The 22,883-nt window shown below is 54.8% G+C and overlaps 3 protein-coding genes across 4 annotated transcripts; 1 reads left to right on the top strand and 2 right to left on the bottom strand.

The window, feature by feature from the left end:
• Positions 1-1,304: 1,304 nt before the first annotated feature.
• Positions 1,305-1,858, bottom strand: LOC129072192 (40S ribosomal protein S27-like). The gene is made up of 2 exons (XM_054575613.1): positions 1,836-1,858; positions 1,305-1,559 (listed from the first exon to the last, which is right to left on the bottom strand). The coding sequence occupies exon 2, from the start codon at positions 1,553-1,555 to the stop codon at positions 1,307-1,309; it is 249 nt and encodes an 82-aa protein (XP_054431588.1). The 5' UTR covers positions 1,556-1,559; positions 1,836-1,858; the 3' UTR covers positions 1,305-1,306.
• A 3,779-nt stretch (positions 1,859-5,637) lies between these two features.
• Positions 5,638-6,717, bottom strand: TMEM256 (transmembrane protein 256). Its single transcript, XM_054575612.1, has 4 exons — positions 6,589-6,717; positions 6,285-6,316; positions 5,962-6,042; positions 5,638-5,861 (listed from the first exon to the last, which is right to left on the bottom strand). Exons 1-4 carry the CDS (start codon positions 6,671-6,673, stop codon positions 5,718-5,720), a joined length of 342 nt encoding a protein of 113 aa, XP_054431587.1. The 5' UTR covers positions 6,674-6,717; the 3' UTR covers positions 5,638-5,717.
• A 1,427-nt stretch (positions 6,718-8,144) lies between these two features.
• On the top strand, positions 8,145-22,377 carry NLGN2 (neuroligin 2). 2 transcript variants are annotated; one of them, XM_054575745.1, is made up of 8 exons: positions 8,145-8,161; positions 11,155-11,287; positions 14,457-14,507; positions 16,633-16,782; positions 16,963-17,148; positions 17,268-17,460; positions 18,065-18,661; positions 19,508-22,377. In XM_054575745.1, the coding sequence occupies exons 2-8, from the start codon at positions 11,182-11,184 to the stop codon at positions 20,379-20,381; spliced, it is 2,157 nt and encodes a 718-aa protein (XP_054431720.1). In that variant the 5' UTR covers positions 8,145-8,161; positions 11,155-11,181; the 3' UTR covers positions 20,382-22,377. The 2 variants fall into 2 exon arrangements, with proteins under 2 accessions (XP_054431720.1, XP_054431719.1); XM_054575744.1 differs by lacking the exon at positions 8,145-8,161 and having other exon boundaries at positions 10,831-11,287.
• The last annotated feature ends 506 nt before the right edge of the window (positions 22,378-22,883 follow it).

Genomic DNA, 22,883 nt, shown 5'->3' with positions numbered 1-22,883 from the left:
TCCTCCCTTCCTCTCTCTCTAAGAATAAATAAATAAATATTTTTTTAAAAAACAAACCTTGTTTGAGGATGAGATTAATGGTAAGGAGTCCAGGATGACCTCAGGTGCCTGCCTGCTGAATAGGCAGATGAAAGAGAAACTCATCAAGATAAACATGGGGAGCCCTGACTGGTGTGGTTCAGTGGATTGAGTGCTGGCCTGTGAACCAAAGAGTCACCAGTTCAATTCCCAGTCAGGGCACATGCCTGGGTTGCAGGCCAGGTCCCCAGTAAGGGGTGAGTAAGAGGCAACCACACATTGATGCTCCTTTCCCTCTCTTTCTCCCTTCCTCCCTTCCCTTCTCTCTAAAAATAAATAAATAATAAATAATTGGGCCCCACTTTGTATAAACTAAACTAGAATACCTGGTGTGAGGTGCCGACATAAGAACTTTTTGAGAATTCTTCAGCAGCTTTTAATGCGCAGGTAAGGCTGAGGGCTACTGTGTTAGGGGGCTCTCTCTCCCTCCTTTGTCCAGAGTGGGCTGAAGGTAGAAGGCAAGGCAGAAGGAAGTTCTTGCAGAACACTAGGTGACATTTGATGGTGGCTTGGGCTAGGGGCCAGAGTGATAGCAGTGCAGGTGGTGGGAAATGGTAAGATTCCAGTTATATATCTGAGCCAGCAGGACTTGCTGATGGCTTGGATATAGGATGTCAGAAAAAGGGAAGTCAGAGTTGGCTCAGGCTTGTCCTGGGAGGCCCGTCACAGTGTGGCCTGTACACTTACTCTGTTTTGTCCTTTCCTCCTGCCTGCTCCATCCTGAATGCTCCAGGCACTCCTGTTTTCCCTCTTGGTTTTTAATTTCATTTATTTATTTATTTGTTTGTTTATTTATATTTTTTGGGTGGGGAGAAGGGAAGGAGAAAGAAAGAGAGAGAAACATCATGTGCAAGAGAAACACTGATCAGTTGCCTCTCTCACTCCTTCAACTGGGGACTTGGCCTGCAACCCAGATATATGCCCTGACCAGGAATCCCACCGTCGACCTTTAGGCTTGTGGGACAACACCCAACCAACTGAGCCACTCGGGCCTCCCTCTTGTTTTGTTACCAGTATGATTTTTGTCCCTTTAATTATGCCTGCTGAAAACACAACAGTGGTCTGAAGTCTTACCAGTCCCCAAAGGCAAAATAAACCCACCAGTTTCTACTTGTAATTATGGACACATTGTATCAAATTATGTTTTAAAAGATCTGTCTTCACTGTTGTTTTTGTATCCAAATGTTTTTTTGGGTTGGTTCCCCACTCATCTTGATTCAGGGTGCTTTCAGTGCTGCTTCCTTCTGGAGGAGAATCCTTCTGGAAGCCTTGCTTGTCCTCCTGCAGGCTGACACAGGACGGTGGAGCAGCCAACACACAAAACAACTGTTTGTGTGTGGCTAAAGGCGGTGGTGCTTTCATAGCATCCTGAGCATTTCACATCCATGAAGTAGGAGCTGGGACTCGGCACCAGCCGCTTCTTCTTGTGTTTCCTCTTTTCTTCTGGAGAGGGATGGAGATCCTTAGCGAGAGGCATGTTGTCATGGGGATGTCGTCACCACCTGAAAGTGTCTTCACTGTTGAAATCTGAGTTTCTTTGTACGTGCACGAAGAGAACTTAGCTCTAGGAATTAGGCAGAGAAGAGTTTGAATCACAGCTTACCCAGGTCCTGTGATACAGAACAAGTTACTGTACTTCTCTTAGCTTCACTTACCACTAATTTTCAGGACTGGTGAAAAGACTGGATGCAGTATGTAGTAATAATAGGGACAAATTATTAAGCAGGCCTCAGTCATATTGATTCCTCAAGAGGCAAGCCCGCTGGCAGGACCAAAGCAAAGTAAGGTATTAGAGATCCCATTACCTGGAGGGTGGACATTCCAGAAGCCAAGGTCTCCTCCACCTGGAGGTTCCCTATGTCCCAGACATTGCCTGAGATCCAGTATATTCTGGGCCACTCTGGAGGTTCCCTCTGGGGGCTTATTTTACTCATCTTTAAATAAAGAAGGGAAGAAATACTGTGACCCTCCGCACCTCAAACCATGTCTCACTCCCTGGATATAAGGCATCAGCGGCTCCCCATCACCCCCAGAAAACAATCCAAGTCCTCAGCACAGTCTCCCCACCATGTGGCCCCTGCCCTCCCTATCTTTCACTGCTCCCCTGTCATGATCTTCACACCAGTCACCAGGAATCCTTTCAGGTCTTGAATGCACTGGGCTCTCTCTTGCTTCAGGACTGTCTGGAGAGCTCTTGCCTTGGTCTGGAACATGCCCATTTCTCTCCTCATCACGTAACTCCTTCAAGTCTCCACCGAACATTCTGCTACACTGCAGCTGCCACAGCAGCCTGGAGCTTGGTAGGACTTCAGGTGGGAGATAGAAATTCTGGATTTAAAAGTATGCAGACCCTACTTAAAGATGGGGGGCTAAATGAGATTATCTAAAAATCCTCAATTACAGAAATGGTCTGTACTTTTTAAACGGCACACCTTCAGGAAAATTAAGTATGCAACTCCAGTATATTATACTGATATGCACTTTATAAAACATACACAAAGGTAGAAACGAAAAAGAAGGAAATCAAAATACATATACATAGGAGTTCTAATTTTTTCATTAAAAATTGGAAACCAATTATTTAAACTGCATAGGGGAGGAAAAGCCGACAAAGTAGCCACAGGGACAGGGAAAACCAGAAGAGTGGTGTCATAGATGCAACATGATGCATTTCAAGGACAGTGTGGCCAACTGTGTCAAATGCTGTAGAAAATGAGATCGAAAATCATCCATTAGATCTGGCAACCAGGACGTCCTGTGAGTCACGGAAGCCTTCTAAGGGCATTTATGGGGAAGAAATGGGATGGAGGACTGACCAGAGTGGGTTGAAGGGTAAACTTGAGTCCAGACCTCTCCTAGAAGCTCAGACACCTCCTGGAGTTCCCCAAATGCCTGCCTGGCACCTCCATTTGGATGTCTCTTGGACATTTTGGAAGCATCATGTCCCAAAGCAACCTGATTTGCCTCCCCCTAACCTGCCCCTCCTTCGGTTCTTCTCAGCTGAGTAACAGTACCTCCATCCAATCAGGTGTGTAAACCAGAATTCTCCCTCTCATCCACCCCTTCCATGCAATGCATCTGCAAGTCCTATCGGCACTATCTTAAAAATATATTCTGGATCGTTTTCACCACCTTTCCCACCCTAAGCCAAGCCACCATCACCATCTACCCCCTGGACCTCTGCAGCGGCCTCCTGACTGGTCTCCCTGTTGCCATCCTCCAACTTGTTTTCCAGCTATTTTATTTTATTTTTAAAGACTTTTATTTATTTTTAGAGGTGGAGAGAAACATCAATGTGTTTGCCTCTTGAACGCCCCCTACTGGAGACTGGGCCCACAATCCAGGCACGTGCCCTGACCAGAAATGGAACCTGCGACCCTTTGGCTCACAGGCCAGCACTCAGTCCACTAAGGCACACCAGCCAGGGCCTCCAGATATTTTAAACATATCAGATTTTAATACTCTCACTTTAAAAGCCTTTCAGTGAAGTGATGGCAGGAAAATGGAGACAACTGTACTTGAACAATAAAAAAAATTAAAAACATAAAAACCTTTCTACGATTTATTGTTGCACTACAAAGAAATTGAGTGTCTGCCTGCAAGGCCTGCACTGACCATCCGGGACCCCCACTCACTCACCCAGTGTTGGCCACACTGGTTTTACTTTTTCCAACTCACCCACTTTCTCCTGTCTCAAAGGTTTTGAACTGCTCCTTTTTGGTCTGTTTTGCCAGCTAGACTGTCTGCCTAGAATACACTTCCTCCCAGTGTTGCACACGGTTAGCTGCAGCTTCAAATGGACCTCGTCTGGGAGGTCTTCCCTTCAAAAGGGGCACACCCTCTACTGCTCCACTGTTCCACGGCCCCCATTCTTTTCCTTCAAGCACAGCACAACTCCAACGATACATTTGTGTTTAGTTGTTTAAATCCATTTCCACTACTAAGTGGAAAATTCCATTAGGGAAAGGATGGCATCTACCTTGTTCGCAGTTGAATTTCCTTTTGTGTGATACTTGATCCATTAGGGAAAGGATGGCATCTACCTTGTTCACAGTTGAATTTCCTTTTGTGTGATACTTGATCAGTACTTGATGAGTACCAACTTACTAAACGCTGCCCCATCTCCCAGTTCTCTTCACGCTGTGGGGGCTCCTCCAGCCTCCTGGTCACCCCTCCTCGGAAACTTGGCCCACACTGGACTCCTTTAGTTTCATACTTCTCCACTTCCACCTGTCTCTTTTCACAGTTCCTTCACACAACTGAGTTAAGGTTCATCTCAAACATTGTGCTGCATCCTAATAGATGATGTTCTATCCCTTCTTTGAACCCCAAAGTATACTGTAACTACAGTAGCCCAACTGTATCCAAAAAGGATATGTTCCAAGACCCCCTGTGTATGCCTGAAACTGCAGGTAGTACTGAACCCTATACATACCGTTTTTTCATGTTGGACTGTTAGCTGAAGCCTTTGTATAGACTCAATGCTTTTTGGCATGACAGACTGCCAACTACCAGAACACATTTCCTGTTTATATCTTCCACCCACCAATTCAATGCCTTTTCCATCTCAACAAAGCATTTATCATGCATTGTGGCTGTAACTTTTGCAGCTTAAGGTACAAGAGCAAAAGGAGCACCTATGTCTTCCTTCTTCACAACTTCACAGAGAGAAAATCCATTCTGACTGTAAATCTTAGCAACCTCAGCATGACTTTTTATTCTTTCCTTAAGTCAAGAATTTTCACCTTTTCACTTAAAGAAAACACTTCACAGTTTCTCTTTGGCATATCCAAACTGCCAGCATCACTACTCTTGTGCTTCGAGGCTCTTAAGTAAAATGAGGGTTACCTGAATACAAGCATTGCGATACCATAACAGTCAATCTAATAACTGAGATGGCTACTAAGTAAATAATGGGCTGCTAACTCTGGACAGAGGGATGGTTCGCAGCACAGTGAGACGGTGTGGAATGGTCTGAGATTTCATCACACTCCTTAGAACAGCACACCATCTAAAACTTACGAATTATTTCTGGAATTTTCTATTTTGTATTTCTGGGCCACAGATGACTGTGGATAACTAAAACTGTGCAAAGTAAAATCATGGAAAGTAAAACCACAAATAAGAGGGGGCTGCTGGAATGGCACCCCTCCTGCCCTTCCTTGCCTTACCCCAACTTCTAGAGAGAGTGCTCAATGAGTTTGTGGAATGACAGGGCACTACTCTACAGTAATCCTCAAATTCTAGTGAGCATCTGAAGACGAGCTTATTAGAATACAGATTCCCAGGCCTCAAAGGCGGCTTCCGTGAGAATCTGCATTGTTTCGAGCATTCTTTAAGACTCCGATACCAGTTTAAGAACCTCACAACAAATTAACTTGAGGTGCGCGGCGCTGGTGGTGTAGTGGTGAGCAGAGCTGCCTTCCTAATGAACTTGAGGTGAATGGAATCCTCAGACCCAAAGCTCACTGGTTCAGTCTTAGGAAAGGGATGGAGTTCAGAAGTTGAAAAGCCCTACCCTTCCTCCTCCAAGAGGTTAAATGAACAAAGACTCCAAAGTTGTTTACTTGCCTTTCTCTTTTAATCCCCTCCCTGCTCCAACACTCAAAAAAGTACCCAGACATTAAACACAAAGAAGCTCAAAGAGCCAAGGCAAGCCAGCCCAAGAGTAGAAGGCTCCCTCCCACGGGGGCCAAAGTCTGGATGCTGGGGTCTCCACTCAGAGCCTGGTAGTAAAAGCTGGTGCAGAATAAGGTGGTTCCGGAGGCTAGCAGTAACCCGGCCTGAAAGAGATAACAAGGAAGCAAACAAGACAGTGAGGAAATGGCAGGCTGAGAAGGAGTGGGCAGGGGTTGGTCAGGGTTAGAAAGGGGGTGAGATTACCCAGAGGGGACTTCTGCAATGTGGCACCCCTAGCAGGGCCAGGCTGTGTAAGAAGTGGTGTTTGTTGGCCTTGTCAAAGAGCTGTAAGAAAAAGAGTAATGGGGAAAACTCCTAAGAAACACAGAACCCTGGATCCCATGAGACAAAAGTTCATATCCCAACTGAAGTCTCAGCTTGCCCACCCCTTAGGCACCCACGCCTCAGGCTTGGAGCCCTTGCTGCTCCAAAGACTCGCGCACCCCTCTTCCCTGCTTCCCTCAGGGACCCCAGACTTTGTGCCCTGATAAACCAGAAGTCGGGAAGCCCCCGCGTGGTTACTTCACCTCCTTCCCGTAGGCATCCGGAAACTGGGCGCCTGTATAAAGGAGAGGCAAAGGTTACCAGTCCTAACGCCCCAACTCCCAGGAGGACCCTGGTGGACACTGGAAAGGGCACCCCGGGGAGTCTTTTCATTGGTGGGAACACATCCTGGGAACCAACTGGACCGGGCTGGGGCACTTGAACATGTTTAGGGCTCGTAGGCTGTCTGGTCTAAGAAAGCCCCAGCACTTCCCACAGATTCCGCCCCTCACCAGACCCCATAGGTCGCCCCAAGCACAATCCCAGCTCCATCCCCAGCACCCTGACCGTGCGCCCCGTAGGAGGCCAAGCCTAAGGCCCCGGCTCCAGACAAGGCACCCAAGCGGCGGAAAGCTGCCCCTGGCCCGGCCATGGCAGTAGACGGTCACGCGCCCGGCGAACACCGCCCTGGACACCCAAGAGGCCAACCAATCTCTAGCTCCCATGCAAATAACGTGCAGAGGTGTCCAATCAGGGCAGTGTTCATTTCAGCGTCCAGGTCCTCACCCGGGTGCTTGCGCCTTTGTAAAACCTCTGTTGAGTGGCGAAGACATCTGGCGGGCGGAGAAATCAGAACCAATTAGGAGCAGAGGAGAGGAGCAGTGGGGGGCGGGGTGGGGGCAGTACTACAGGATTTGCGTCACGGATTGGCCCACTTTCCAAGTTGTTCTCCTCCTCTAACACCCCCTCTCACCTCCTGCCAATTTCCAAAAATCCAGGTCCCCACGCAAAGTTCTGCCCCCTTTCCCACAGGCACCTCTTTCAGCTTTAAAACAGACACGCACCCAAAAAGAGGCGACCCCGCGGTTACCCAAGCCCCACCCATCTCCATTAAACCCCGCCCACTGCACCTATGGCTCCTCCTCCACACTGAAGGCCCCGCCTTCTTCATATGATGCCCCGCCCCCTATAGTTCACCCCACCACCGCCACCACTACCACCAACCGCGAGAGCCCCGAGGGTGGGATATCTGGGGGGATGTCTCTCTCCTGCCCGGGACCGCTTCGTTCATACGTCGGTCTGTCCACTCCCGCCCTCTTCCACCGTCTTCAATCCCCCCACACTCCGGAGGGCGGGCGGGCAGGCGGGTGCGAGCGAGGGGTGTGCGCCGCTCTCTCTGCAGGGGGCGGGGGAGGCGGCCGCGCGGTGACGCGCGGGGCTGCTGCGGCTGCTCCGCCGACGGATCATCACTCTCGGGCTGGGATGGACGCGGGGCGGGCGGGCCCTGGCGCGCGGAGCCAGGAGTCCGGGCCTCCCGGCTGCTGAGCGTCCCCCGAAGCCTTCCCATTACCCCCCGCTTTCCCTCCTAGGAGCAGTGCCGACCCCTGCCCCGGGGCTCCAGACTCTACTCCCGCCTTCCTCTGACTCCCCGGACCTCCCACTCCCGCCCGCCCTCGGGATCGACTAGATCCCTCCCTCTCCCCGAGGATTCCGGCTGGATCCCTGCCCCTGCACCGCGGATCCTGCGCTCCCGGGCTCCGGGCCCCTGGGGATTGCCGTGGACTCCTCCCCCCGCACCCGATTCCTTAGGATCCTCCGCCTGTACAGCCTTCTGGTCCCCCGAAGCCGGCCCACGGAGCCAGTGGATCCTCAATCCAGTCTTGTCCCGTTGCCCCCTCCTCACTCCGCTGTCCCCACTGCGGGCTCCCCGTTCTCGGGTTCCTCCTGACCCCATCCCCTACCTCTCCCTGGGGATCGACTGGATCCCGGCCCCGCCCCCTGGGGCTGGGGCGATCCCCCTCCCCCGCTGGGTGAGGCGCTGCGGGCGGGGGCTGGGCCTGCGGGACCGCGGGGGCTCAGAGGCCGCCGCCCCCTACTCGGAGCCCTGGATGGAGGCACCACGGCCCCAGGGCTGAGCCAGGTAGGAGCTAAGCCGGGCCGGGTGGAGGGGATTGCGTGGCGGTCCACTGGGGTCTCCCACTCCCCATCTCTCTCCCTGCGCCTGGTTTCCCTCAGCCTGCTCTGTCTGCTCGTCTCCGCCTAGGGATGCTCTCGCCGTGTCTCTCCGTCTCGGTCTCTTTGTCTCTGCCTCTCTCCAGCCCATGAATGATCCTTTGAATGGGCCCACAGACCCCATGTGTTCCCATCTCCCCCTCCCCCTCCTTCTCCCCTTCCCGGCCAAGCCATTTTTCCCCACTGCAGGAAGGGGGGGGCTGCGGCCTGAGCCCCCGTCCCTCAACTCTCCCCGGCTGTGGGAGTCAGGCCTGGCCAGGAATGGAAAGAGCAAGACAGAGGAATAGAGAGGAGGGGGAGCAAGATGTGGCAGACAGAAAGGAGAAAGAAGGGGAGAGAAAATGGGGGAGACAGATAGGGAAAGAGGAGAAGGAGAGACAGAAGCAGAAAAGGCTTGAGGGAGAAATTTGGGGAAGGGGTGTGAAGGAGAGAGAAAAATGAAAAACACTAAGAAGGGAGATATGGAAGAGAGTGATGAAAAAAGACTGAGGGACAGAGACTAAAGGCAAGAGCTGGAGCAGTCTGGAAGAGGCTGGGAAAGATGCGCTGAGGGAGCGTTATGGAGAGGAAGGGGGGGGGGCTCCAGAGGGAGGGAAGAAGGGAGAGAAGCTGGCAGGGAGAAGGCCACAGGCCCAAAGTACCTTAAGGGAGGAAGGGTGACAGAGGCAGATAAACCGAGTTAGTAGGAGGGGGAGGGGGTGGCAAGGCCGTGGAAGCAGAGCCCACCCTGGCATGGGCAGAGGAAACCCTGAGGGAGCCAGCCCCAAGCCCCCTCTAGGTGATGGGGGAACAGGAGCTTTAGAGGACCTGAAGAGGGGGAGGGCACGACTGGGTGTGTGTGGTAAGGATTCCGGTGTCCTCATCTCTGGAATAAATTGACACCTGCAGAGAGCCACCCGCGGGCTGGCGCCTGCCTGGCTCTGAAAACCCCGCGTCAGCAAACAGCTTTGGCAGCTGGGGGGGGGGGGGGGGGGGTTGGGGGGGTTGCTGAAATGACCTGGGTGTCTGCCCCTTCAGTCTGATCCCTTCCCTTGTCCCGCTCCTGCTGCCCTGAGCACCCAGGTATCAGAGCAGCATCTGTGGGGGACTGGCAAGGGGAAGGGGAGGTGAATAGCTGAGATAGGATGAGAAGAAAGCCTAGGCTTGCCCCCAGGACATGGGTCAAAATACGATGTATGGGAGAAGAGGTGCCTGGAGTACAAGGCTGTTCAAGACTATGGGAGGGGGGCAGTCAGTAGGTGCATCTGACTCCTTCTAAACCCACCTCAGCACCCCTTCTCCCCAGCCAGAGGCCTGGTCACTAGTACTAGGCTCTGATTGGCCAACAAGGGCCAAGAGGCGGGTCTTTTAGGGTTCTTTAATGCCTCCATTCTCCCGCTCCCCTCAACATATATACTTCTTCTATGCTAAGATTGGGGGAAACTCTAGCATTCTGACTCATGCCTCTGCCCTCATGCCTAGAAGGACCCCGTAACCGGGCCAGTCCCTTCCCCTCTTCCTCCAGACCCGCCCCCCCACTCAGGGTTAAAGCTGCAGCCCGTTGCCGAGGTAACATTGCGGGGCAGCATCCTGTCGCTCAGCAACCGGCTGCAGGATCACGCATCTGTCCCTGGATTTGCCCCCCTCCAGCATCCCCTCCCTCCTGTAGCCCCTGCCTCAAGGCACCTTAACTTCTGAGGGAAGAAATGGAAAGGGCCTGGGGAAAAGGAGTCCCCCACTGCTGCACAGATCCTTAGGGAATGGGATGTTGAAGGGAGGAGAAGGTGCTGGGCTCATGCAGTCCCAAGGGAGGCCTGGAGTCTGGCCTGGGGTGGGGTTAAGTGCCATGAAATTACAGCTCAGGAGTAATTAACACATATAAACAAACCCGCTGCTTCCTACTAATTAATGACTTGGTATTTTTATTTTCTCTTCCTGGTCTATCTCATCCCTCCCAGGGAGGTGGGAACTGGGACTCCTGAGTCCCTGCGGAGAGCCCTCCTGGTAGGGATAAAGCAGCGGGAAGGGGGCAGGCTGGGGCTGGGAGCGGACCGTGCTTCCCCTCTGGTTGTGTCCTGGACTGTTATCACATCTTGACCCTACCCCCAGCCTCAGACTTTGCTATCTGGGTCCCTGAAGATGGAGGGAGTTTTGGGGTTGAGGGGAAGTGCTGAGGGGGCCTGAGGGTGGAAGAAGGGGGGCAACTGGTCTGAATTCCAAGTCACTAACCACTTGTCTCTTCTGTTTCCCCATTCCTTTCTGTCTGCCCTTCTTCCCTGCCCTTCTTCCAACTCTCCTATGTATTTTTCTGTCTGTCTGTCTGTATCTCGCATACCCTCTCTCTCCGACCCACAGGTCCAGCCTGCATTCACCTTTTCCCACTCCCTTCCCCTTCCCCACCCCTTGCCCCCTCCATGGAGAGGAACAGACCCCTTCTCTGTCCAGTCTAACCCAGGTCCCTTCCCACTCCCCTCCTCCCTCCTTTCCCACCCCCTCCTCCCTCCTGGGGCGAGGGGGGGCCTCCCTCCCTCTCCCCCCCCTTCTCTCTCTCTCCGAGGGGGGGGGTCCCGGGGAGGGAGGGGGGGTCCCCCTATCAGCATGTGGCTCCTGGCGCTGTGTCTGGTGGGGCTGGTGGGGGCTCAACGGGGGGGAGTGGGTCCCGGAGGCAGTGCCCCTGGTGGCCCTGGCCTGGGCCTCAGCAGCCTCGGGGAGGAGCGCTTCCCAGTGGTGAACACGGCCTACGGGCGAGTGCGTGGTGTGCGGCGTGAGCTCAACAACGAGATCCTGGGCCCCGTCGTGCAGTTCTTGGGCGTGCCCTACGCCACACCGCCCCTGGGTGCCCGCCGCTTCCAGCCTCCCGAGGCTCCGGCCTCGTGGCCCGGCGTGCGCAACGCCACCACCCTGCCACCCGCCTGCCCGCAGAACCTGCACGGGGCGCTGCCAGCCATCATGCTGCCTGTGTGGTTCACCGACAACTTGGAGGCAGCCGCCACCTATGTGCAGAACCAGAGCGAGGACTGCCTGTACCTCAACCTCTACGTGCCCACTGAGGACGGTAAGGGCGCGGGCACCCCGCCGGGCACTCCATGAACACAGCCCACAAACACGCATGCAGAACCTCAGGCACTGACACAGTCCGGGATGGGAGCTGGACTTTGTGGGGACAGTGAGCAGACAGTATGTCCCTGCCAGCTCTGCGTGCCCTCCGAGTGTGGTATGGGTGCCTGCCAAGCACTCCCAGGGATGGACCCCATAGACAGCCACCCCCCAAGTTCTTTGTGCCCACAGAGAGAGCCAATGGTAAGGTGAGCAGGCACTAGGCTGGACTTACCAGCTGGTCCCCACAGCGGAGGTGTCCACCACCTGCCTAGGCACCCATTCCAGCTAGGCACCCACCTCCCACCCCCAGGCCCGGGCTTGCCCCTGGCTCATCCAATTTAGCAACATCTCTACCTCAAAGACAGCAGACTCCTCCTTTCCCCCAAGGCCAGCACTGCAGGCTTCCATCTATCACATCACCTCCAGAGCCCCTTGCCTAAGCCGAGAGTCTCTTCTCCAGGCACTCTGGTCCTTCTGTCCTCTGGTCCCTACACACTCCCGAAGGATCAGGGAAGCGCCCTGCCAAGGGCCTCTCCACTCATGGCACCCCCATCGGAACAGCTTCCCTGGAGCTCTTGAACTGACTGTCTTGTCACTGAACTCTCAGTTCACTGCAGCTCTGCTCCTAGCCCCCAGCACACGCCCTGGACGGGTCTCCTCCTGCCAGCCTTCGGCACACGTTAAGATTAGTCAGAGCATCTTTCAGAGTGCCTTCCAGCTGCCCACAGCAGAGGCAGTCAGCACAACCCCAGCCGCCTCAACAGGCTGTCCTTCAGACGCCCCATATCACCACTCCAGAATACCCCAACGCCTCTACGAGGCCGTCCACTCCTACCACGCCCCTGCAGGTCAGCCTCCAACAACTTTACAAACAGGCCTGGCACCAGGAACCCCTCTACGTACACCCTACACACCCAACAATCCCGCATCAAGTACTCAAGTCCCTCAACAGACCAGGAGCTCAACTACTCAACACTCAGATTGTGTACCCAACCAATCTACACACCGACCATGTATGTGGTCCAACACCCCACATACTGCAGTTCCCAGCACCTTCGCACAGCACATACCCCAACACTTTCCTAAAAGTGTGTACCCCATCACCCACACCTGTGGCTCCCAGTATTCCTGCATACAGAGCATGTGCCTAGCAACACCTTATCCCAATAACCCTGCCCCTGGACCATGTGTTCCACCAGGCCGCTCACACCGCAGTCAGTCCCTGTACCCAAAGTCCTCTCATGCCGATCACAGAACACCCACAGCACCTCAACCCACCCATATTGTTCTCAACACCTGTACGGACAATCCACCCCATTTTGCTCATACCAGCCACATCCCCTGACACCCTAACTACCCTTCCCCATACAAACCGTGCCTCATAGTGGCCTGTACACACAACGCTCAGAAGTAGCATTCGCTCTAATCCCATCCAGATTCCAAGCACCCTGACAGAACATTTACCGAACACCCCCTGCATGAGAACCACCCCGTTCACACCCCCCTGCCCTCTCATGGACCACTTACTGCATCCAGCATCTCCCTCCTGTGAATTCTTCACCCCAGCGCCTTCACAGAGACTGTCTGTCTCACACCCTCCATCTGTGGACTCTCCCCTCCCACATCTTCACGGAGGCTGTCCAACCCAGTGTCCTCCTCAGCGAAACATCCAGCCAGCACTTCCCACCAAAGCACTGTCTATCCCAACATCTCCCCACTAATTGTCCACCCTGCCTCACACTTTCTGTATTTTTTTAACCACCGCTTACTGCCATCCTGCTGAGGGGCCTGACACATTCAGGTGATCTCACTGAATCTTCACACCAGCTCTGGAAGGAAGAGGTTGACTCAGGTGCGCGCGCGCACTCACATACACACACTCTTAATACTCACGTACCTGCGTGCCTTACTGACTTCATCCCCATTCCCGCCCTGTCACAGAGAAGAACAGGCCCTGACCCCAATGAATCACCACAGAGCCATTATTGCCAATTGGGAGAAGCCTTCCGCAGGCTGGCCTGGCCCTTGCTGACCCACCCTTCCCCCTGGTGTTGAGGAGAAACCAGGCAGCTGGGAGAACCCTGCAGGCCCCTGGGTTCCAGCTCTTCCCTGAAAGAAACCTGGAGCCAAACTCTGGGCCTTGTCTAGGACCCTTCCCTAACAGTGGGCACACTTTGTGCCTCCCAGCACTTCCTGGCACCTCATGTATCAGGCTGGCTCAGGGCACTGTGTTTCTTATTGCCTATTTGTGGACTGAACCCCCAATTGGGGAGGGGGGATTTTTGGCATTAGAGCAGGGGTTGGTGAAGGGCTGGTGCCCCTGGTGGGAATTTTACCATTTGGGGGGAGGAGAGCAGGCCTGGGTAGGGGATCAAGTTTGGAGGGTGCGGGTGGGGGCAGACAGAGGGAAGAGGTGGAGTGGAGGGCAAGACCTGATGACCCCTTTCCCTGCTTCACCCCACACTGGGGAGATGGGGTGAGAAGCCAGGCCTGTGAGTGCGGATGGAAGAGAAATGCTGGTGGCTGAGAGGCCGGGTGGGCGGGCAGGCAGCTCTGGCTGCCCTACCCACAGCCCTCCAGATTGGTCCAGAGGGAAGCAGAGTCCTTTCTGCTGCAGCGCGCCCCCCCGCCCCGCCCCAGCCTTGGGGAGCAGGCAGGTGCTTGGCTGGCCCTGGAGAGGGCCTGCTTTGAGTGGAGGCCCAGGTGGCAAAGCTGGCCTTGGTCTCCTGGGCAGGTTTCCCCTCCCTTCCCGCCCCACCTCTAACACCGTTTCATTTCCAGCTGTTAGCCAACACAGCTATAAGCCAAATCCTTTCCAGCCCAGTCCATAAGTCTTAAGACAGGCCTCAGCCCACTTAGGCACCCCACCCCCTCAAAACCAGCCTTTTCTTTGGGGCATTACTTTTTCCGGGGAGGGGAACAAAATTGGGTTGTAAAAACGTTTTTCTCTTTTCTTGGTTTCTTTTTCTTGCAAACAAATTTTGCTTTTTTTGGCTTATTTTTTCTGCCCCCCACCCTCCCCTTTTCTACTTTCTCTCCTCCCTTCCCCATCCACCACCTCCCCCGACTCCCATCTTTCCCCACAAAATTGTCCTTTTTTCTCTGTTTTGTGTTCCCGGTCTTAGGTCCGCTCACAAAAAAACGTGACGAGGCGACGCTCAATCCGCCAGACACAGGTAGATTTAAAAATCCCGCTGCTGCATGTGGTTGCTGATAAGAGGACGTTCACTTTCACGGCCCCGCCCCTAACTAAATACCCCGCAGCCCCCAAGGCCCGCAGTCCTTCTCCCAACTAAAAATGAAAAAGAAAAGAAAAGAAAAATTTGTAATATTGGAAAAAAGAATTATGAAAAACTTCAAATGAAATTTGAACAAAATTGGACCTACTAGAAAACCTTCAAGAAAAGCTAAACATGGAGAAATTAAAGTGAAAAAAAAATTGGAATGTCAGAAAAAAATAAAATACCAAAAAATTGGATAAAATGTTAAGAGTTTGACAAAAATTTGGACTGTTTTGAAACTTGTGAAATGTAGCATTTGAAAAAACTATTTTAATTTGAAGCAAAACAGCATTTGAAAAAAAAATTAAGTTGGCAAATTGATGACAGTGAAACATCAGAAGCCTGCTACAATTTCCAAAAGCCTGTTAGACGCCGAAAATGCAAACTTTTAAAGCAAATTAAAGAATTTGGAAATTTTTGAAAACAGGGCCCAATATCTTGAAGTTTCACCACAAAATTTTGAAAAAAAAAATGCAAAGAACTTTTTTCTTTTTTTCTTTTTTTCCAAACAAACAGATCTTTTTTTTTTTTTTTTTTTTTTTTTTCTTTTCTTGTTGAATCTGCCCCGAGAGCTTCTTGCTTTTTGGTTATTGTTTTTTTCTTTCTTCTTTCTTGATCCTGTTTTTTGTTGGTTTTGAATTCTTGTTGCCCCAGCCCCCCTTCCTGCTCCTTCCCTTTCTGACCCCCCCTCCTCCCATACCGGGAGCGGAGGTGCTGGGTGGGAGGACGGGGGAGAACTGAGGACATTTAGGGCAGGACCTTAGAGGGAAGGAGACTCAGCCTGAACTTCTTGGAAGGCCACTGGAGGTTCAGGAACAAAGGGAGAGATAGAATTTGGGGAGGACATAAAGGGGGCCCTGCCCGTCTAGGAGCCCCTGGCCAAAGTCAGGCAAAGAGAGGTTGCCGAGAAGGTCGCGAGAGAAAGGAGGCAGGAAGCTGTCTGTAGGGAATGGAGGGGCATGTCTTAGTGACCTGTTGGTTGACCTCTGGCTAGAAGAAAGTTTCTAGCACGATGCAGGACGCTGGCAGAGCCACTGGGGACCAGCTGCGGAGGCCCGGGCCTGGCTCTTGTTTTGAGGGCCAGGCTAGTCAGAGATTGCAGGCGTCATGCAGGCCTGTGGGCTGGGGCCACCCCAGCCCTGGTGCTGTGGTAAACGACGCAGAGGCTGCAGGGGAGGGTACATATATAGCCTTGGGGACTGCGGCGAGCCCTCCCAGACTCCGACCTTCTTTTGGAATTAGTCACTGTTCAGTCCAGTCTGGAGCGCCTCAAAAGTCTACTACATGTCGCAGTGCTTATGGGATCCTCTTGAGACATGAGAAAAGAAGGGTCTGGTGCAGAACCCCGGGGCTCAGGCCAGTTTGCAGGGGGTTCCAAGACTAGGGAGCTGCACCCTGGCTTCATTAAGCAAGCTCTTTCCCACCCTGCCTCCTTCTGCCATAGTAATTAGGCTGGGGGTTGCCATGGTGACTGGGGAGGTGACCTAGAAAGGAATTAGGGCGGGGAGGAGACCAAGCCCCCAGGGACCCTAGGGCCTGGCACCCCCTCATGGACAGACCAGTCTACCACGTGGAGCTGAGGCCCAAGGCCTAAGTCTGAGAAAGGCCCAGGACCCTCCCAGCACCTTTAGCTCCAGTGCCATCCTTAGGAGCTCACTCTCTCTAGGAGCAGGAAGGAGAGTTGCTGTGTGTGTGTGGGGAGGAGGTCCCCTGGACCCAGCAGGTGCCCTGAGGAGGGCCACCCCCGACCCCTGCCTCTGTTAGGCTTCTTGGAAGATCTGCCTGGCATTTGGAGAAGTGTCATGGAGCAGACTGGCAGGATGTGGGGAGGGACCTTCTGCCAGAGCTAGCTGGGGAGGGAGGGAGGGGAATCCGGTCTTGCCCCCCAGGGACGGGAATGACACGTCCCCTGAGCTCTGGGCTGATCTTCAGCAGGCCTGGGAGCTGGGAGGTGCTGCTTCTGGTCTCACTGTGTCCTTGTCCCCACTCCCGGCCCACCTGCCCACCCCTCCCCACGCAGATATCCGGGACTCTGGGAAGAAGCCCGTGATGCTGTTTCTGCACAGCGGCTCCTACATGGAGGGCACCGGGAACATGTTCGATGGCTCTGTCCTGGCCGCCTATGGCAACGTCATTGTAGCCACGCTCAACTACCGGCTTGGGGTGCTCGGTGAGGGAGGGCAGCCAATTCTAGGGAGCCTGGGAGGGGGGGTCTGGGGGTTGGGGTCCTTTAAACCCAGCAGCAGCAAAATGGCTTCTGGGCCAGACTGAGCTGCCCAGAGCTGCCCGGCTAAGGGGCAAGGACACTGTAACACCCCCCAGGTAGCTCCCTTTCTTCCTTTACCTCCAGGTTTCCTCAGCACCGGGGACCAGGCTGCAAAAGGCAACTATGGACTCCTGGACCAGATCCAGGCCCTGCGCTGGCTCAGTGAAAACATTGCCCACTTTGGAGGCGACCCTGAGCGCATCACCATCTTTGGGTCTGGGGCAGGCGCATCCTGTGTCAACCTTCTGATCCTTTCTCACCATTCGGAAGGTACCAGCAACCTCATTAGCCCGCCAGTCCTGTTCCCTTCCTTATACCCCTGATCCTACCAAGCCCCCCTTCTCTGTTGGGCTGATACTGCCCAGCCTAAACCCTGCCTGTCCCACCAGGGCTATTCCAGAAGGCCATTGCACAGAGTGGCACTGCCATTTCCAGCTGGTCTGTCAACTATCAGCCGCTCAAATACACACGACTACTGGCAGCAAAGGTTGGCTGTGACCGAGAGGACAGCGCTGAAGCTGTGGAGTGTCTGCGTCGGAAGCCCTCCCGGGAGCTGGTGGACCAGGACGTGCAGCCCGCCCGGTATGGCTATTGGAGTGGGGGTGGGGGTGGGAGAGGGCCGGATCCAGGCTTTCGCCCACCTTGCTGATTCCAAGGAGGTTGAGGGTGAGGAGTGTGCAGGTTTGGCGAGGAGAGGTGGGCTTCAGGCCCCTCTGCTAGCCCTGCCTTCTTCTCTTGGAAGCCTTCCCTAAGTGGAGGTGCCCAAACAGGGCAAGTATGCGCAAGGCGCCAGAAAGTGCTTCAGAGAAGACTTCCCAATGGGCCAAGTGCCCTTAAGGATTCATAGGAGAGGTTTTTTGATCCTCACCCCATGACATGCTTATTGATTTCACAGGGGAAGGGAGGGAGAGAAGAGGGAGAGAAACATCGACCGGTTGGTTGCCTCTCGAACATCGCCCGACCAAGGGCTGAACCTGCAATGCAGGCATGTGCCCTCACTGGGAATCAAACCCGAGACCTTTCGGTTTACGGGATGACACTCCAGCCAACTGAGCCACACCAACCGGGGTGGATTCATAGGAGATTTTAACTAGGGAGAAGTATCTTCCAGGCAGAGGGCTCAGCAAGCTTTGAGTTGAGAGGAGGCCAGTGAGCAGGTAATGAGAGTCTGACCCCTTCTCCCCAGCTACCACATTGCCTTTGGGCCCGTGGTGGACGGTGACGTCGTCCCCGATGACCCTGAGATCCTCATGCAGCAAGGAGAATTCCTAAATTACGACATGCTCATCGGTGTCAACCAAGGAGAAGGCCTCAAGTTCGTGGAGGACTCAGCAGAGAGTGAGGATGGCGTGTCCGCCAGCGCCTTTGACTTCACGGTCTCCAACTTCGTGGACAACCTGTATGGCTACCCGGAGGGCAAGGATGTGCTGCGGGAGACCATCAAGTTTATGTACACAGACTGGGCCGACCGGGACAACGGTGAGATGCGGCGCAAGACCCTGCTGGCGCTCTTTACTGACCACCAGTGGGTGGCACCAGCCGTGGCCACCGCCAAGCTGCATGCTGACTACCAGTCCCCTGTCTACTTTTACACCTTCTACCACCACTGCCAGGCTGAGGGCCGGCCCGAGTGGGCAGATGCAGCGCATGGGGACGAGCTTCCCTACGTCTTTGGTGTGCCCATGGTGGGTGCCACAGACCTCTTCCCCTGCAATTTCTCTAAGAATGATGTCATGCTCAGCGCCGTGGTCATGACCTACTGGACCAACTTCGCCAAGACTGGGTGAGGGCCAGAGGGCCTGGGTGGGGCACCATGCAGGCCGAGGCACACACACCCTCCACTCTCCGCTCCTTCTCTTTCTCACTTCTCCACAAGGCCACCATCCCTACATTACGGCACCTTGCCTTCTCGACTCAGACACCTGCTGGGTGCCTTCTCTGTGCCAGGCACTGAGTTGCGTGTTGGAGATTCATCAGAGTTAAACAGAGAGGTCCCTGTCCTTTCCGGGGGTGGGTTCACTTGGTGGCTTTGGCTTCATGTCTATCTCTTCTTCGCTCCCTAGCCTAGTCACCCTCTCTCTTTCTTCTGCCAATGCTCTGCCCTCTGACTGCCCCCGTCTGTGTCCGAGTATATGTGAGGGTTTGGGTCTGTCTGTCTCTATGGCTGTCTCTACGTCTCACACTCTTGAAAGCCATTGATCTCTCTCCCTTTCCCTTTGATCTGTTTACATTTTGCTTGCTGATTTCCCGTGACTATCGTTCATGTGTCTTTATCTTTCCATCTCTGTAGGTCTCTGTCTCGCTCCGTCTCAGCCTCTGCCTCTTTTGTTGGCTGTCTCTGTCTCTGCCTATCTCTGTCCCTCTGTCCTCATCTCTGGCTGTCTCTGGCAGTCTGTCTCCATCCCTCTTTGTTTTTCCGTCCCCGTTTCTCGTCATTTCTTTCTCTCTTCGTATCCATCTGTCCCTTCCTATCCCTCTCGGCCTCTCTGCCTCTAGCTTTCCCCCTGACTTTCCTTCTGTTTCCCGGGCTCTCTGCATCTCTGCCTCTCCCCGCATCCCTCCTCCGCCCTCCCACACCTGTTGGAGCCTCTCCCTCACTCCTCCTTTCCCTGCCCTCCTGTGCCCACAGCGACCCCAACCAGCCAGTGCCGCAGGATACCAAGTTCATCCACACCAAGCCCAACCGCTTCGAGGAGGTGGTGTGGAGCAAGTTCAACAGCAAGGAGAAGCAGTACCTGCACATTGGCTTGAAGCCGCGCGTGCGTGACAACTACCGTGCCAACAAGGTGGCCTTCTGGCTGGAGCTTGTGCCCCACCTGCACAACCTGCACACGGAGATCTTCACCACCACCACGCGCCTGCCTCCCTACGCCACACGCTGGCCACCTCGCCCGCCCCCCGGTGCCCCGGGCACACGCAGACCCCCACCACCTGCCACTCTGCCACCCGAGCCTGAGCCCGAGCCAGGCCCCAGGGCCTATGACCGCTTCCCCGGGGATTCCCGGGACTACTCCACGGAGCTGAGCGTCACTGTGGCTGTGGGCGCCTCCCTCCTCTTCCTCAACATCCTCGCCTTTGCCGCCCTCTACTACAAGCGGGACCGGCGGCAAGAGCTGCGGTGCCGGCGGCTCAGTCCCCCGGGAGGATCAGGCTCTGGTGTGCCTGGTGGGGGCCCCCTGCTCCCTACTACCGGCCGAGAGCTGCCACCAGAAGAGGAGCTGGTGTCACTGCAGCTGAAACGGGGTGGCGGCGTCGGGGCGGACCCTGCTGAGGCCCTGCGCCCCGCCTGCCCACCCGACTACACCCTGGCCCTGCGCCGGGCACCAGACGATGTGCCTCTCTTGGCCCCTGGGGCCCTGACCCTGCTGCCCAGTGGCCTGGGACCACCACCTCCCCCGCCGCCACCATCCCTCCATCCCTTTGGGCCCTTCCCCCCACCTCCCCCCACCGCTACCAGCCACAACAACACTCTACCCCACCCCCACTCCACTACCCGCGTATAGGGGATGGCTTGGGGGGGCCCTCCTCCCCAGCCCTCCCACCGGCAGGAAGTGCCACTCGGAAGGCAGGGAGGAGGACTTGGCAACAGGCTTTTCTCGCCACATGTCGAGGAACATTAGGTGGACATGGGTCTCCTCACTGGGATGTGTGTTTTCCCATGCGTAGAGGCCCGTTTTCTTCTCTGGACCTGGGCCTTTGAACAACTGGGGGGTGTTTTGTCCCCTCCATTGGGACACCAGTCTTCGGTGTGCGGAAGTATGGAAGGATTTTCCCACGTGGAGGTGTGCTTTCTACGAGGGGGTGTTTTCCCATGTGCAGGGTGAGGTTTTTTTTTGCCGCCCTGGACACATGTTGGCCCTCTCAAAGAATTTCCGCGGGGATTTGTACCCCAGAATCATATTCCCTCATGCCTTCTCCCACCTCCTCTCCCCTGCCCACCCCATGGAGACCCTGGAAGTGGTGTGTTCATGTGCAGTGACCCTCGGCCACCAGATGACACAGGGTGGTTCTTGGGAAGTAGTGAGGAACCACAGCGCCCCCTCCCTGGCCCACCCCCCCACCCCACCCCTGCCCTGGAGAAGCATGTCTTTCCCCCTTGGCACAAGTCAGGTGGAGCGCAGTCTCCCGGATAGGCCTCGCTTTCCACGGACGACAGACGCAGAATCCCTGCCAGGGGGACCGGGGAGATCCTGCATCCCTGTACTGCCTGGGAACTCCTTTTCCCAGAAGTCCAGGGCACACTTCTCTGAGTGCAAACATGTTCTTGCATGTGGATGTATGTTTTCCCATGCAGATGGTCCCTTTTCTCTCCAGTACTTCCCTGCATCCCCCAGGCCTCGGGCGCAGCACCTAATTCCTCCTCACACAGCAGGTAGGAAGAGACTCCAAGCTGAGAGCAGCTGAGGGGGACGTATAAACCCTGAGGGCGGAGCTCTGTCCCCCCCTCCCCCAGAGATGCTGAGTTCGGGGTCAGGGGTGTGGGACCTGCCACCCACAGAGGCCGTGCATGTTTGACCAAAGTCCTCACTGGGGTCTGAGGACAGCCTTTCCCTCAGTCCTCAGACCATTACTCATCTGTGCCAAACTGGGTCGGTGGGTTTGCCAAGCATTCCCCAGTCCTGGGCCAGAGCAGGTAAGCGTGGGAGCAGGTGAGATACAGGAGATGGGGAGGTGGCAGCTATAGGGGTCCTACCTGTGTCTCTCTTTTATCCTCACCATGTCTCACCCCTTCCTCTGTGCCTCAGGTTCCCCCCCCTGTTTGAAGCCATCTCCGTGTCTCAGTGTCAGACCAGCTTCTCCCTTCAGCTGCCCCTTCCTTTTCTGTGACCTGCCCCTTCTTCCCTCAGTCGCCAAGGCTGAAGAAAAGGAGGGGTGGAGGGTGGAGGGGAGGAGAGCAAGGGAGAAAGGCTGCGTGGCTGGGGAGAGAATGAGGTCAGCAGTGCTGAGGAACAGACGGAGGGGCAATGGGCGGCAGGACATGGGCAGACACCAGCAGGAAGAATTTGAAAGGACATGTGTAAGGTGGCTGCCCAGAGGGGACCTGAGCCTATAGGGAGCAGAACCTCATCAGGGACACCCGTTGAGAGAATCCTTGTCTGTCGGCATTTAATGGGATGTTAGTGCCAAACTTGAGTAGGGGGTGGGGTGCCGTCTTCCACTGACACCCAGATCCAGAATCCCTGGTCTTGGCTTCCCGGAACTTTGCCTCTTGACCATCCCTTCTCCCACCTCCACCCATGGAAACCATTGTTTTCCCTCCCTTTCTCCTGCCTGGTCTAGTTCCTTTCCAAACAGCCATGCCCTCTAAATGCTAGGGACCTGGGCCCTGAATCCTATAGACAGATGTCCCACAAACTGGGACATGGGAGAGGGGCTGGGGGACCCCATGATTCAGCCACGGACTCCAATGCCCAGTCCCTCTCCCCAGAACAGTTCCCTGACAATCCCATGTCCCCACCCTTTGCGGCTCTGTACACATTTTTAAACCTGGCAAAAGATGAAGAGAATATTGTAAATATAAAGTTTAACTGTTGGTTGTGACTGCTGTGATGTTAGGAGGTGGGAGCAGGGGGCTCCGAAGAAACAAGCCTTGGGGATGTGACTGCCAATGAGGGAGGTCTGCACCCACACCCTTTTCAGTGACTGGCTCTGAGGTCTGAGAGAAAGGGGGAGTGGGTGCTGAGTAAGGTTGCCATGGTAATGGGGCTATTTGGGGAGTTAAGAATTGGACCCATGTCTGCGCAGAGGGCTGAGCCAAGTGTAGAAAAGGCCCAAATGGGCTGATGGGGGCAGACACCGGGCAGGCCAGACGGCCTCGCCGGTGGCCCAGGTAGCTGGCTACGGGACAGGCCTGCAAGGTGAAGGGCCTGGCTTTTGCCAAGGTCTGGGACTCAGGCTGGAAGTTGATCCTGGGCCGGGGACTCCATCTTGGCACATTGTGAGGGAGAGCCCAGCTTCATTGTGACCCGCTTTCCCCCCTGGAGCCTTTGGGACGGGCAGGCTGG

This window comes from Pteronotus mesoamericanus, unplaced genomic scaffold (genome assembly GCF_021234165.1).
Source record: "Pteronotus mesoamericanus isolate MK-2021 breed Mesoamerican mustached bat unplaced genomic scaffold, CSHL_Meso_final contig_317, whole genome shotgun sequence".
NCBI lineage: Eukaryota > Metazoa > Chordata > Mammalia > Chiroptera > Mormoopidae > Pteronotus > Pteronotus mesoamericanus.
This window is presented reverse-complemented; position numbering and strand designations above follow the sequence as displayed.

Excerpts from the sequence above, each read along its gene's own strand:
- LOC129072192 (XM_054575613.1), bottom strand. The coding sequence starts at position 1,555 with ATGCCTCTCGCTAAGGATCTCCATCCCTCTCCAGAAGAAAAGAGGAAA.
- NLGN2 (XM_054575744.1), top strand. The coding sequence starts at position 10,831 with ATGTGGCTCCTGGCGCTGTGTCTGGTGGGGCTGGTGGGGGCTCAACGG. Across the intron at positions 11,288-14,456 it reads CTACGTGCCCACTGAGGACG|GTCCGCTCACAAAAAAACGT; the intron begins GTAAGGGCGCGG and ends TCCCGGTCTTAG. Across the intron at positions 17,149-17,267 it reads CCTTTCTCACCATTCGGAAG|GGCTATTCCAGAAGGCCATT; the intron begins GTACCAGCAACC and ends CTGTCCCACCAG.
- TMEM256 (XM_054575612.1), bottom strand. The coding sequence starts at position 6,673 with ATGGCCGGGCCAGGGGCAGCTTTCCGCCGCTTGGGTGCCTTGTCTGGA. Across the intron at positions 6,043-6,284 it reads CGGATGCCTACGGGAAGGAG|CTCTTTGACAAGGCCAACAA; the intron begins GTGAAGTAACCA and ends TTTTTCTTACAG. Across the intron at positions 5,862-5,961 it reads ATTGCAGAAGTCCCCTCTGG|GCCGGGTTACTGCTAGCCTC; the intron begins GTAATCTCACCC and ends TATCTCTTTCAG.